Source organism: Homarus americanus, unplaced genomic scaffold (assembly GCF_018991925.1).
Source record: "Homarus americanus isolate GMGI-L3 unplaced genomic scaffold, GMGI_Hamer_2.0 scaffold45562, whole genome shotgun sequence".
Taxonomy (NCBI): domain Eukaryota; kingdom Metazoa; phylum Arthropoda; class Malacostraca; order Decapoda; family Nephropidae; genus Homarus; species Homarus americanus.
The window spans coordinates 6584437-6598262 of record NW_024744839.1 but is presented as its reverse complement, the minus strand read 5'-3'; the positions used below and the strand labels follow the sequence as shown (position 1 = coordinate 6598262).

The following is a 13826-nucleotide window of genomic DNA, read 5'->3' as shown; positions in this document are numbered from 1 at the left end:
GACATATGCCTGGCCGTCGTACCTATGGGTGTCATATGCCTGGTGGTACGTACCTATGGGTGTCATATGCCAGGCCGTCGTACTATGGTGTCATATGCCTGGCTGTGATACAGTACCTATGGGTGTCATATGCCAGGCCGTCGTACCTATATGGTGTCATATGCCTGGCCGTGATACAGTACCTATGGGTGTCATATGCCTGGCCGTGATACAGTACTATGGGTGTCATATGCCTGGCGTTAGTACCTATGGGTGACATATGCCAGGCCGTCAGTACCTATGGGTGTCATTGCCTGGCCGTGATACAGTACCTATGGGTGTCATATGCCAGGCCGTGACACATGCGCTCGGGGTCATCTCTCCGCTTGGTATTATTCTAAATTCGTCTATTCCCTCCATATTATTAAGTCTTCTTCTCCGCCTCTTTTCTTTCTTTATTTTTAATGAAAAATGTTCAGGTCCACTTCTCTCTGCTCTTCACCTCACACCCTTCTCCTCCCTGTCTCTTCATTATATTCTCTCCGCATCTCTTCCTCGCCTTATCTCTCAGCAGTTCTCCCGCAGCTGGTCTTCTCTCTTCTCACTCCTGCTCGTTCTTCTTCTCATCTTTCGGTGAGGAAAATCCGCCCTGGGAAGCTACGCACGTACACAGAACGAATAAAAAGATTTCGTTTGACGTCACAGTATGATGTGTGACGTCAGAGAGGGACTATAAGGGATACTCAACTAGACTATTGCGCCCCGCCATGACTATTGTTTATAGTGAGGCAGTCTGTATGTCCCGTGTGTATGGTGCAACACTCATATATTTTGAGATAGGGAGTGTTAACCATTCATGGAAATCTACAAAATGCATAATTTGAGAATACATATTGAAGAGGAATGACATTTGAGAGGTCAAAGGTCATTTAGATTTTTAAATATAAGAATGAAATGAATGGAACTTTCTGTATACGGGTTTCTTCAGTATCTTTATTATTGTTGAGAATAGTTCTAAACAGAAGAGTGCGAGTGACGCAGGATTTGGAAAATTCCGCCGACGCAAGATTTAGGTGGGTCGTGCAGGACCTCACCGTCTTCCTCGCCCACCTTAATTTTGTGAGATGGGTACATACGTCAAGAGCCAGGGAGTGCCACCAGTGCCACACTCACCCAGGTCAGCGATGCCACACTCCTCCAGGTCAGGTACTCCTCCAGGCCACCGGTGCCACACTCACCCAGGACAGCGATGCCACACTCACACAGTTCACCAGTGCCACACCCACACACAGTACATCACACAGTTCACCAGTGCCACACCCACACAGCTCACCAGTGCCCACACTCACACAGTTCACCAGTGCCACACACACACTTCACAGTCCACACCCACACACTTCACCAGTGCCACCTCACAGTTCACCAGTGCCACACTCACACAGTTCACCAGTGCCACACTCACACAGTTCACCAGTGCCACACTCACACAGTTCACCAGTGCCACACTCACACAGTTCACCAGTGCCACACTCACACAGTTCACCAGTGCCACACACACCCACCCTGTTCACCAGTGCCACACTCACACAGTTCACCAGTGCCACACTCACACAGTTCACCAGTGCCACACCCACACAGCTCATCAATGCCACACCCACACAGTTCACCAGTGCCACACCCACACAGTTCACCAGTGCCACACTCACACAGTTCACCAGTGCCACACCCACCCTGTTCACCAGTGCCACACTCACACAGTTCACCAGTGCCACACCCACACAGACCACAAATACATACACTTGTCTTGCACAATTCCAAATATCATTTACCCATCACTATTTGAAACCAGACCTGCACGTTGACATCTACGGGATCAAAATTATATTAAAATAGGGAATTAGGGGTAGTCGAATAGGTGTGAATCCTCTTCAAATAGGTTATAATTATTCTGCATTCGACTGTTAAATTGGTTTTGAAATTCAATGGATGTCACTGTATACAACAAATTATATATGCCAGGGCTTGTATTATCAAAGGTAAGTAAGATAGATTAGTTCCTCGTGTTATGTAGCGTGTTAGTGTGTTATGTAGGGTGTTAGTGTGTTATGTAGGGTGTTAGTGTGTTATGTAGGGTGGTAGTGTTTTATGTAGCGTGTTAGTGTGTTATGTAAGTGGTAGTGTGTTATGTGGTGTTAGTGTTATGTAGGGTGTGTTTTATGTGCGTGTTAGTGTGTTATGTAGATGTTAGGTGTTATGTAGTGGTGTGTGTTAGGTGTTAGTGTGTTATGTAGGGTGGTAGTGTTTTTAGGGTGTTAGTGTGTTATGTAGGGTGTTAGTGTGTTATGTGTGTTAGTGTGTTATGTAGGGTGTTAGTGTGTTATGTAGGTGTTAGTGTGTTATGTAGCGTGTTAGTGTGTATGTAGGGTGTTAGTGTGTTATGTAGGGTGTTAGTGTGTTATGTAGGTTAATGTGTTATGTAGGGTGTTAGTGTGTTATGTAGCGTGTTGTGTGTAATGTAGGGTGTTAGTGTTATGGGGTGGTGTGTTATGTAGGGTGTTAGTGTGTTTGTAGGGTGTTAGTGTGTTATGTAGGGTGTTGTGTGTGTTATGTAGGGTTTTAGTGTTATGTAGCGTGTTAGTGTATGTAGCGTGTTAGTGTGTTATGTAGGGAATGTGTTTAGGGTGTTAGTGTGTTATACGTGTTAGTGTGTAATGTAGGGTGTTAGTGTGTTATGTAGCGTGTTAGGGTGTGTTATGTAGGGTGTTAGTGTGTCATGTAGGGTGTTAGTGTGTCATGTAGGGTGTTAGTGTGTTATGTAGGGTGTTAGTGTGTTATGTAGGGTGTTAGTGTGTTATGTAGGGTGTTAGTGTGTCATGTAGGGTGTTAGTGTGTTATGTAGGGTGTTGTGTGTGTTATGTAGGGTTTTAGTGTGTTATGTAGCGTGTTAGTGTGTTATATGGCGTGTTAGTGTGTTATGTAGCGTGTTAGTGTGTTATGTAGCTGTTAGTGTGTTATGTAGGGTGGAGTGTGTTATGTAGGGTGTTAGTGTGTTATGTAGGGTGTTAGTGTGTTATGTAGGGTGTTATGTGTTATGTAGGGTGTTAGTGTGTTGTAGGGTGTTAGTGTGTTATGTAGGGTGTTAGTGTGTTATGTAGCTGTTAGTGTGTTATGTAGGGTGTTAGTGTGTTATGTAGGGTGTTAGTGTGTTATATGGGGTGTTTGTGTGTTATGTAGGGTGGTAGTGTTTATGTAGCGTGTTAGTGTGTGTTATGTAGCGTGTTAGTGTATTGTGGTGTGTGTTATGTAGGGTGTTAGTGTGTTATGTGGCGTGTTAGTGTGTAATGTAGGGTGTTAGTGTGTTATGTAGCGTGTTAGTGTGTTATGTAGGGTGTTAGTGTGTTGTGAGTGTTAGTGTGTTATGTAGGGTGTTAGTGTGTTATGTAGCGTGTTAGTGTGTTATGTAGCGTGTTAGTGTGTTATGTGCGTGTTAGTGTATGTAGGTGTTAGTGTGTTATGTGGGTGTTAGTGTGTTATGTAGGGTGTTAATGTGTTATGTGGCGTGTTAGTGTGTTATGTAGGGTGTTAGTGTGTTATGTGGCGTGTTAGTGTTATGTAGCGTGTTAGTGTGTTATGTAGCGTGTTAGTGTGTTATGTAGCGTGTTAGTGTGTTATGTAGCGTGTTAGTGTGTTATGTAGCGTGTTAGTGTGTTATGTAGCGTGTTAGTGTGTTATGTAGGGTGTTAGTGTGTTATGTGGGTGTGTGTTATGTAGGGTGGTAGTGTTTTATGTAGCGTGTTAGTGTGTTATGTAGGGTGGTAGTCTGGTAGTGTGTTATGTAGCGTGTTAGTGTGTTATGTAGCGTGTTAGTGTTATGTAGGGTGTTAGTGTGTTATGTAGCGTGTTAGTGTGTTATGTAGCGTGTTAGTGTGTTATGTAGCGTGTTAGTGTGTTATGTAGCGTGTTAGTGTGTTATGTAGCGTGTTAGTGTGTTATGTAGCGTGTTAGTGTGTTATGTAGGGTGTTAGTGTGTTATGTAGGGTGTTGGTGTGTTATGTAGGGTGTTAGTGTGTCATGTAGGGTGTTAGTGTGTTTATGTAGGGTGGTAGTGTGTTATGTAGCGTGTTAGTGTGTTATGTAGGGTGTTAGTGTGTTATGTAGGGTGTTAGTGTGTTATGTAGGGTGTTAGTGTGTCATGTAGGATGTTAGTGTTCATGTAGGGTGTTAGTGTGTTATGTAGGGTGTTAATGTGTTGTGTAGGGTGTTAGTGTGTTATGTAGGGTGTTAGTGTGTTATGTGGTGTTAGTGTGTTATGTAGGGTGTTAGTGTGTTATGTAGGGTGGTAGTGTGTTATGTAGGGTGTTAATGTGTTGTGTAGGGTGTTAGTGTGTTATGTAGGGTGTTTGTGTGTTATGTAGGGTTTTAGTGTGTTATGTAGCGTGTTAGTGTGTTATGTGGCGTGTTAGTGTGTTATGTAGCGTGTTAGTGTGTTATGTGGGTGTTAGTGTGTCATGTAGGGTGTAGTGTTAGGGTGTTTGTGTGTTGTGTAGGGTTTAGTGTGTTATGTGATGTTAGTGTGTGTTATGTAGCGTGTTAGTGTGTTATGTAGCGTGTTAGTGTGTTATGTAGCGTGTTAGTGTGTTATGTAGGGTGGTAGTGTGTTATGTAGGGTGTTAGTGTGTTATGTAGGGTGTTAGTGTGTTATGTAGCGTGTTAGGTGTTATTAGGGTGTTAGTGTGTTATGTAGGTGTTAGTGTGTTATGTAGGTGTTAGTGTGTCATGTAGGATGTTAGTGTGTCATGTAGGGTGTTAGTGTGTTATGTAGGGTGTTAATGTGTTATGTAGGGTGTTAGTGTGTCATGTAGGGTGTTAGTGTGTCATGTAGGGTGTTAGTGTGTTATGTAGCGTGTTAGTGTGCTATGTAGGGTGTTAGTGTGTTATGTAGGGTGTTAGTGTGTTATGTAGGGTGGTAGTGTGTTATGTAGCGTGTTAGTGTGTTATGTAGGGTGTTAGTGTGTTATGTAGGGTGTTAGTGTGTCATGTAGGATGTTAGTGTGTCATGTAGGGTGTTAGTGTGTTATGTAGGGTGTTAATGTGTTGTGTAGCGTGTTAGTGTGTTATGTAGCGTGTTAGTGTGTTATGTAGCGTGTTAGTGTGTTATGTAGCGTGTTAGTGTGTGATGTAGGGTGTTAGTGTGTTATGTAGGGTGTTAGTGTGTTATGTAGGGTGTTAGTGTGTCATGTAGGGTGTTAGTGTGTTATGTAGGGTGGTAGTGTGTTATGTAGCGTGTTAGTGTGTTATGTAGGGTGTTAGTGTGTTATGTAGGGTGTTAGTGTGTTATGTAGGGTGTTAGTGTGTCATGTAGGATGTTAGTGTGTCATGTAGGGTGTTAGTGTGTTATGTGGGTGTTAATGTGTTGTGTAGGGTGTTAGTGTTTATGTGGGTGTAGTGTGTTATGTAGGGTGTTAGTGTGTTATGTAGGGTGTTAGTGTGTTGTAGGGTGTTAGTGTGTTATGTAGGGTGTTAATGTGTTGTGTAGGGTGTTAGTGTGTTATGTGAGGGTGTTAGTGTGTTATGTAGGGTGTTAGTGTGTCATGTAGGGTGTTAGTGTGTCATGTAGGGTGTTAGTGTGTTATGTAGCGTGTTAGTGTGCTATGTAGGGTGTTAGTGTGTTATGTAGGGTGTTTGTGTGTTATGTAGGGTGTTATGGTGTGTTATGTAGGGTGTTAGTGTGTTATGTAGGGTGTTAGTGTGTTATGGCGTGTTAGTGTGCTATGTAGGGTGTTAGTGTGTTATGTAGGGTGTTAGTGTGTTATGTAGGGTGTTAGTGTGTTGTAGGTGTTAGTGTGTTATGTAGGGTGTTAGTGTGTTATGTAGGGTGTTAGTGTGTAGTAGTGTTAGTGTTATGTAGGGTGTTAGTGTGTTATGTAGGGTGTTTGTGTGTTATGTAGGGTGTTAGTGTTTATGTAGCGTGTTAGGTTGTGTTAGTGTTATGTAGGGTGTTAGTGTGTTATGTAGCGTGTTAGTGTGCTATGTAGGGTGTTAGTGTGTTATGTTGGGTGTTTGTGTGTTATGTAGGGTGTTAGTGTGTTATGTAGGGTGTTTGTGTGTTATGTAGGGTGTTTGTGTGTTATGTAGGGTGTTAGTGTGTTATGTAGGGTGTTAGTGTGTTATGTAGGGTGTTAGTGTGCAGGTGTCAGTGAATCAGACACTGGAGGGCAGTGAGGCAGCAAGACTCACAGGTGCTGGGGTGTTGGGATCACATCCTCAGCCTAACCTTGTTTGACCAAGTTACAAGACCGATATCTTCCCGCTTTGAGGCTCTAGCCGCTGGTGGTTTTAGAAAATGCTAGTTTAAACTTTACCAGAGGAATGAGTTGAAAACTTACCAATAACGTTGGCTGAGTAATGACATGAAGGTGAGGTTGGTGGGCAGGGCAGGTAAACTGACCAGTGGGGAGGATGTTCACTTCATCTTCTCCTCTGATGGACGAATTTTGTAAGTCGTATTTACTGTACATCGTTATAGTAACCTGTGCAGCATCGAGGGAACTAAAATTGGATCTTCTGAAGATTGAACAGCGAAGCTTATTTCGCCTGAAGTTTAACCACCCTACCTAACCTAGTCGAACCTAAACTAACCTAACACACCGTAATCAGAACTAAACTAACCTAATACTACCCTATGCTAACCCAACCTAACCTAACCTAATTTATCATTTCTCTCCCCAGGAAGCATTAGGGTGGTTAATCTTCAGGTGATCCCTTAAACCATTTTGTGGGTGGCGTAAATACTGTGAAGGGAGACTCACAATGGGTATGGGAAAATTATAGGTAAATTCCACAATATAAAATACCTTTATTGTCTCTGTTGTGGGGATATATTTGGGGTATTGGTTACTTTTTCTCCGAGGCTGTTACCTTACCCCGAAGATCATCAAGAGACAGCTGAGTGAGTCGCTATTTTGTTGATCATCTTTATAACGTGTACCAGGTCTCGGTCTGATACCACGCCACGCCACGCCACGCCACGCCACGCCACGCCACGCCACGCCACGCCACGCCACGCCACGCCACGCCACCCCATGCCTGAACACGCCATCCCGCCCCATGCCTTGCCCCATACACACACACACACACTATACCACAGCGGGAAGTCTTGTGCTCTCACTAGTGCCTGGTGGGAAAGTTTGCAAATAACGTAAGTTCATAACTGGGAGAGTGAAAAAGAGCGACTGATCCCGTCTTGGTGAGATTAATCTGTAAGGTGGGTGTGAGAGGGGGCCGGCCTGCAGCAAGGAGATATCCCTGACAGTAGTGAAGATAAATTAAAGACATTACGAGCAAGAGACGAAACATCGGAATAGCTGGTGTCACATGAAGATTTCCTTTGCCAACTTGGTAGTCTTGATCATATACACACACGTCGCCTCACTGCCTCTCTGATTACACACGTCGTCCCACTGCCTCTCTGATGACACACGTCGTCCACTGCCTCTCGTTACACACACAAACCCACACACTCCTCTCTGATCACACACACGTCGTCCCACTGCCTCTCTGATAACACACACACACTGCTGCCTCTCTGATAACACACACACCACGCACTGCCTCTCTGATAACACACACACACACTGCCACTGCCTCTCTGATAACACACACACACACCACCACGCACCTGCCTCTCTGATAACACACACACACACTGCCACACTGCCTCTCTGATAACACACACACACACCGCACTGCCTCTCTGATAACGCACACACCGCCGCACTGCCTCTCTGATAACACACACACACCGCCGCACCGCCTCTCTGATGACATAACATACATAATGGAAGCCCCTCGAAATCGAGGATTGCCGGCTCAAGGGCCACCTCGGCGTAAATTTGTTTAAGGTGTAGAAGCTGTCGCCAACACAACAACCACACCCTAAGTTAACGAGCTGCATAACCCTGTGTCAAGGAATAGTCCGAGAAGACCGGACAACTCGCCAACTGCACTGGCTAACCATTACCCCTGAACACGATCCACAAATCGATTAACATCCAGGTTCCCAATTACTGCTGGGTAGACAGAGGCAAATGGCGTAAATAATCTTACCCATAGTTTTTACCCGAGGATCGAACTCGGGTCCGCTCGCTTGCGAGGCGAGGATGCTGACCATTACACCACGGGACCACACACACACACACACACACACACACACACACACACACACACACACACTGTCTCTCAAGAAGATCAAATATTAACCCTTATATGTTACACGACTCGACACAAGATTAATAGACAAGTTGAGAGAGAGAGAGAGAGAGAGAGAGAGAGAGAGAGAGGATTTAGAGTATCAGTGACCATTAAATTTTCTTAGCTGAATGTTTTACTCTTGAGGTGATAAGAGATAACAGACTATGTGTGTACTGGTGAGTCATTCTCCTTTGTGATAACCTGGTCAGGAGGAGGATAAGGATCAGGCTGACAATGTAGAAAGGTCAGGAATGTCAGGAGTGGCTGGTCATCAGCTTGTCAGTGGTATAAGGGCGGATGAGAGATTGTGTCAGTCTTCATGAGGGATTGTAACAGGGCAAGTGGAGTGGTCTTTATAATTGTTTTATTATTGTTATTATTGTTAGTTATTATTGTTTGTAGTTATTATTATTATTATTATTATTATTATTATTATTATTATTATTATTATTATTATTTGTTAATATTATTATTATTATTATTATTATTATTATTATTATTATTATTATTATTATTTGTTAATATTATTATTATTATTATTATTATTATTATTATTATTATTATTATTTATTAATATTATTATTATTATTATTATTATTATTATTATTATTGCTACTATTATTATTATTTTTTGTATTATCAATTTTATTTATATTTCTCTCCCTCACCCCCAGCCTCTCCCTTAACCCCAACCCTCCCCCCACCCCAGCCTCTCCTCACCCCAGCCCCCTCCTCACCCAGCCTCTCCCTTGTAACCCTCCCCTCCACCCCAGCCTCTCCTCACCCCAGCCCCTCCTCACCCCAGCCTCTCCCTCCCACCCCAGCCCCTCCCCTCACCCCCAGCCTCTCCCCTCATCCCAACCCCTCCCCTCCCCCAGCTCTCCCTCACCTCAGCCTCTCCCTCAGCCAACCCCTCCCTCACCCCAGCCTGTCTCCCTCAGCCCCAACCCCTCCCTCACCCCTAGCCTCTCCCTCGTCAGCCTCCCTCCTTCTTGCCTCTCCCTCACCTCAGCCTCTCCCCTCAGCCAGACCCTCTCCTCAACCTAGCCTCTCCCTCACCCCAACCCCTCCTCACCCCTAGCCTCTCCCTCACCTAGCCTCTCCCTCCTCAGCCCCTCTCCCCTCACCTCAGCCTCTCCCTCAGCCCCAACCCCTCCCCTCACCTAGCCTCCTCCTCAACCCCTAGCCTCTCCCCTCACCTCCCAGCCTCTCCTCACCCCAACCCCTCCCCTCACCTAGCCTCTCCCCTCACCCCTAGCCTCTACCTCACCTCAGCCTCTCCCCTCACCTCAGCCTCTCCTCAGCAACCTCCTCACTAGCCTCTCCCTCAGCTTAGCCTCTCTCCCTCAACCTAGCCTCTCCCTCAACCTAGCCTCTCCCTCACCTCAGCCTCTCCCTCACCCCAACCCCTCCCTCACCCTAGCCTCTTCCTCAACCTAGCCTCTCCTTCACCCCGGCCTCTCCCTCACCCCGGCCTCTAACACCTTCACCGAGGGAGAAAATTGATATCGATCCCCGAAAGAGAAAATTTGGTGTTTACAGTAATGCAGAACCAGAGGACGAGGGTCTGTGCTGGAGTGTGTCATGACTCAATGAAGGTCAGGTTAGGTTAGGTTAGGTTAGTTAGGTTACCACATCAACGAATTCAATGCCACATTTTTATCACTAGTATTTAATATAATCAATTGTTTTTAAATGAATGATTACGTTTTCACCTGAGTTCATTTTATTCTAATTAACACGAACAAGGAAAGTGATCTTCAGCACGTCAATGTGGCGGCGAGACTCACTGATCGACCATAACTCATTCACTCGTTAAGGTACTGACAGGTACTTGGGGCGCCTCGTGAAATGGGGATGGATAACGGGAATGAACTGACAGAAATTAGTAGTTATGAATAAATCTCGTAACAGAGCAAGTATACAAACAATGCATATAGACAGTGTAGGTATATATTACATTATGTAAGTATACAAACAATGTATTATAGACAGTGTAGGTATATTATTTCATGGTTCATGTATACTAACAATGTAAATTATTAGTGTAGGTACAATGTAAGTACACAAACAATGCAGGTGTACACACAACGCAGGTACACAAACAATGGAGGTGTACAAATAATGAAGGTGTACAAACAATGGTAAACAGTAAACCAATTATCACTTAATTCTTGGTGTTATATTTACAGTGACGTCACCCACGGCCATCTAGACAAGGGGGGGGTGGGGTGGTGGTAAGAGACACAGCCGGGTGTTATTTGCCGTGACGAGGACAGTTCCAATACCGTTGTTGTTATTTGACCGGAAGTGTGCACAAAAGGTGACAGTGGATATACACCCTTTAAAGCTTAATATTTACGGGGTGCTAGTGTGACCTGCAACTGTTAGTATCATCGATAAAGAGGTCATGTGTGTGTGTGTGTGTGTGTGTGTGTGTGTAATGAACTTAAACATATACAAAAATTTAAGTGAAGTGGGGTCGTAACTATCTCCTCCACACGCACCTCACGCACGCACACGCACGCACGCAGATTATGAATGACTTTTAATTTTGTAGAACACATGACCTAAACCGTTACAATGCCCTCCTGAGTGCCCCCAAGACTCAAGTGTTCGTAAATTCGCTTTGAAATCGTGGCAGTAAGTTAAGTAAGGTTAAGTAGCGCCAGGTCATTCATCCATCACTCTTACTGTTGTGTCATTCATCCATCACTCTTACTGTTGTGTCATTCATCCATCACTCTTACTGTTGTGTCATTCATCCATCACTCTTACTGTTGTGTCATTCATCCATCACTCTTACTGTTGTGTCATTCATCCATCACTCTTACTGTTGTGTCATTCATCCATCACTCTTACTGTTGTGTCATTCATCCATCACTCTTACTGTTGTTGTGTCGTTTCATCCATCACCTATTACTGTTGTGTGTTCATCCATCACTCTTACTGTTGTGTCATTGTCATCCTCTTACTGTTGTGTCATTCATCCATCACTCTTACTGTTGTGTCATTCCTTCATCACTCTTACTGTTGTCATTCATCCATCACTATTCTGTGTCATTCATCCATCACTCTTACTGTTGTCATTCATCCATCACTCTTTACTATTGTTAATGTCCATCACTATTATACTGTTTGTTGTCATTCATCCATCACTCCTTACTGTTCATTCATCCATCACTCTTACTGTTGTGTCATTCATCCATCCTCTTACTGTTGTGTCATTCATCCATCACTCTTACTGTTGTGTCATTCATCCATTACTCTTACTGTTGTGGCCATTCATCATCACTCTTACTGTTGCATCATTCATCCATCACTCTTACTGTTGTGTCATTCATCATCACTCCTTACTGTTGTGTCATTCATCCATCCTCTTACTGTTGTGTCATTCATCCATCACTATTGTGCAAACATGTCATTCATCCATCACTCTTACTGTTGTGTCATCATCCATCACTCTTCTGTTGTCATGTCCATCACTCTTCTGTTGTGTCATTCATCCATATCTTACTGTTGTGTCATTCATCCATCACTATTACTGTTGTGTCATTCATCCATCACTCTTACTTTTGTGTCATTCATCCATCACTATTACTGTTGTGTCATTCATCCATCACTATTACTGTTGTGTCATTCATCCATCACTCTTACTGTTGTGTCATTCATCCATTACTCTTACTGTTGTGTCATTCATCCATCACTCTTACTGTTGTGTCATTCATCCATCACTCTTACTGTTGTGTCATTCATCCATCACTCTTACTGTTGTGTCATTCATCCATTACTCTTACTGTTGTGTCATTCATCCATCACTATTACTGTTGTGTCATTCATCCATCACTCTTACTGTTGTGTCATTCATCCATTACTCTTACTGTTGTGTCATTCATCCATTACTCTTACTGTTGTGTCATTCATCCATCACTCTTACTGTTGTGTCATTCATCCATCACTATTACTGTCTCCACTTCATTCATTGTCTTCATTGTTTGCCATCGCTTCATTCAATAACTTCATTTAGTGTCTTTCATTCATTCAGTTTCTTCACTTCATTCATTGTCTTCATTGTTTGCCATCGCTTCATTCAATAACTTCATTCAGTGTCTTTCATTCATTCAGTTTCTTCACTTCATTCATTGTGTTCATTGTTTGCCATCGCTTCATTCAATAACTTCATTCAGTGTCTTTCATTCATTCAGTTTCTTCACTTCATTCATTGCCTTCATTCAGCGTCTTAGATTCACTAAAAGTGGATTCCAATCCTTTATTTGTGCTACTTATTCCGGATTCCAACTCCATTTTGATAAAGCTCCACCAAAGCAGCTGGCGATGGCGGCGTAGGAGGAGGAAGGAAGAGACGGAGGAAGGGGAGGAGGAAGAGTAACAGGAGGAGGAGTAGGAGGATAGTGCTGATGATCAAGAGGAGGAGGAGGAGAAGGAAGAGACGGAGGAAGGGGAGGAGGAAGAGTAACAGGAGGAGGAATAGGAGGATAGTGCTGATGATCACGAGGAGGAGGAGGAGAAGGAAGAGACGGAGGAAGGGTAACAGGAGGAGGAGTAGGAGGATAGTGCTGATGATCACGAGGAGGAGGAGGAGGAGGAAGAGACGGAGGGAAGGGAGTAACAGGAGGAGGAGTAGGAGGATAGTGCTGATGATCACGAGGAGGAGGAGGAGGAGGAAGAAAGTAGGAGGAAGAAAGGAGGAGGAAGAAAGGAAGAGGAAGAACGGAGGAGGAAGAGTAACAGGAGGAGGAAGAAAGGAAGAGGAAGAACGGAGGAGGAAGAACGGAGGAGGAAGAACGGAAGAGGAACAACGGAGGAGGAAGAAAGGAGGAGTAGGAGGAGGAAGAAAGGAGGAGAAATAAAGGAGGAGGAAGAAGAGTAGGAGAAGGAGGAGAAGGAGTGACGATGAAGATGATAATGATGAGATGATAGCGTCACTCTAGGGTCGAGTAATGTCACACTGGGGTCAAGTAACGTCACACTAGGGTCGAGTAACGTCTCTCTGGGGTCAAGTAACGTCTCTCTGGGGTTAAGTAACGTCACCTCGACCACAGAATGACCACCACTGTGTGCAGACTCTGAACGTCTCCCGAAAACTCTATCTTATCTGCTGACGTCACGATGATTGAGCGAAGATCCTTAAAGATTCCTAAGATCATTTCTTTCCCTCGTAACTGGGGACTGGAGAATGTCATCTAGTTACGTTAGAGCTTCGGTGAGATTCCAACAGACGCCTTAGTGTATCGTAGTTTAAGCGAGCAAAGTAAGAGGACCCGCCACCCCGTAAAGCAGCTGTGTATAGGAGGGATTTTCTGACACACTGAGGGCCGTAAGTGCTTTTCTTTGACATAAACAACGCCAAATATAGATTTTATGCGCAAAAACTTCCACAGTCGTCGTGTTGCTGGGACGACTCATACCAAGGGAGGGTAAGGTAAAGTAGCAACAAAAACAGAATGGACATAAACACAGCTTCCGCCATGAAGTAATGAAAAAGCTATAGAAAAAGGTATGTATGAGCGTGCGTACAAACGTGCTTATTTGTATGTAGTTTTTAACTCATTGGGAAAGGGAAATTAGGCTCCAAC

The 13826-nt window shown here is 44.1% G+C and overlaps 1 protein-coding gene across 1 annotated transcript in view; it reads right to left on the bottom strand.

Annotated features, from left to right (window-relative positions):
• Positions 1-13433, bottom strand: part of LOC121878108 (potassium/sodium hyperpolarization-activated cyclic nucleotide-gated channel 3-like) — a 106286-nt gene extending 92853 nt beyond the window's left edge. The window contains exons 1-3 of the mRNA XM_042384099.1: positions 13316-13433; positions 1831-1844; positions 1542-1710 (exon numbers count right to left, since the gene is read on the bottom strand). Coding sequence (XP_042240033.1) covers positions 1542-1710; positions 1831-1844; positions 13316-13433 — 301 coding nt within the window. The remainder of the gene's footprint in view (positions 1-1541; positions 1711-1830; positions 1845-13315) is intronic.
• Positions 13434-13826: the final 393 nt, after the last annotated feature.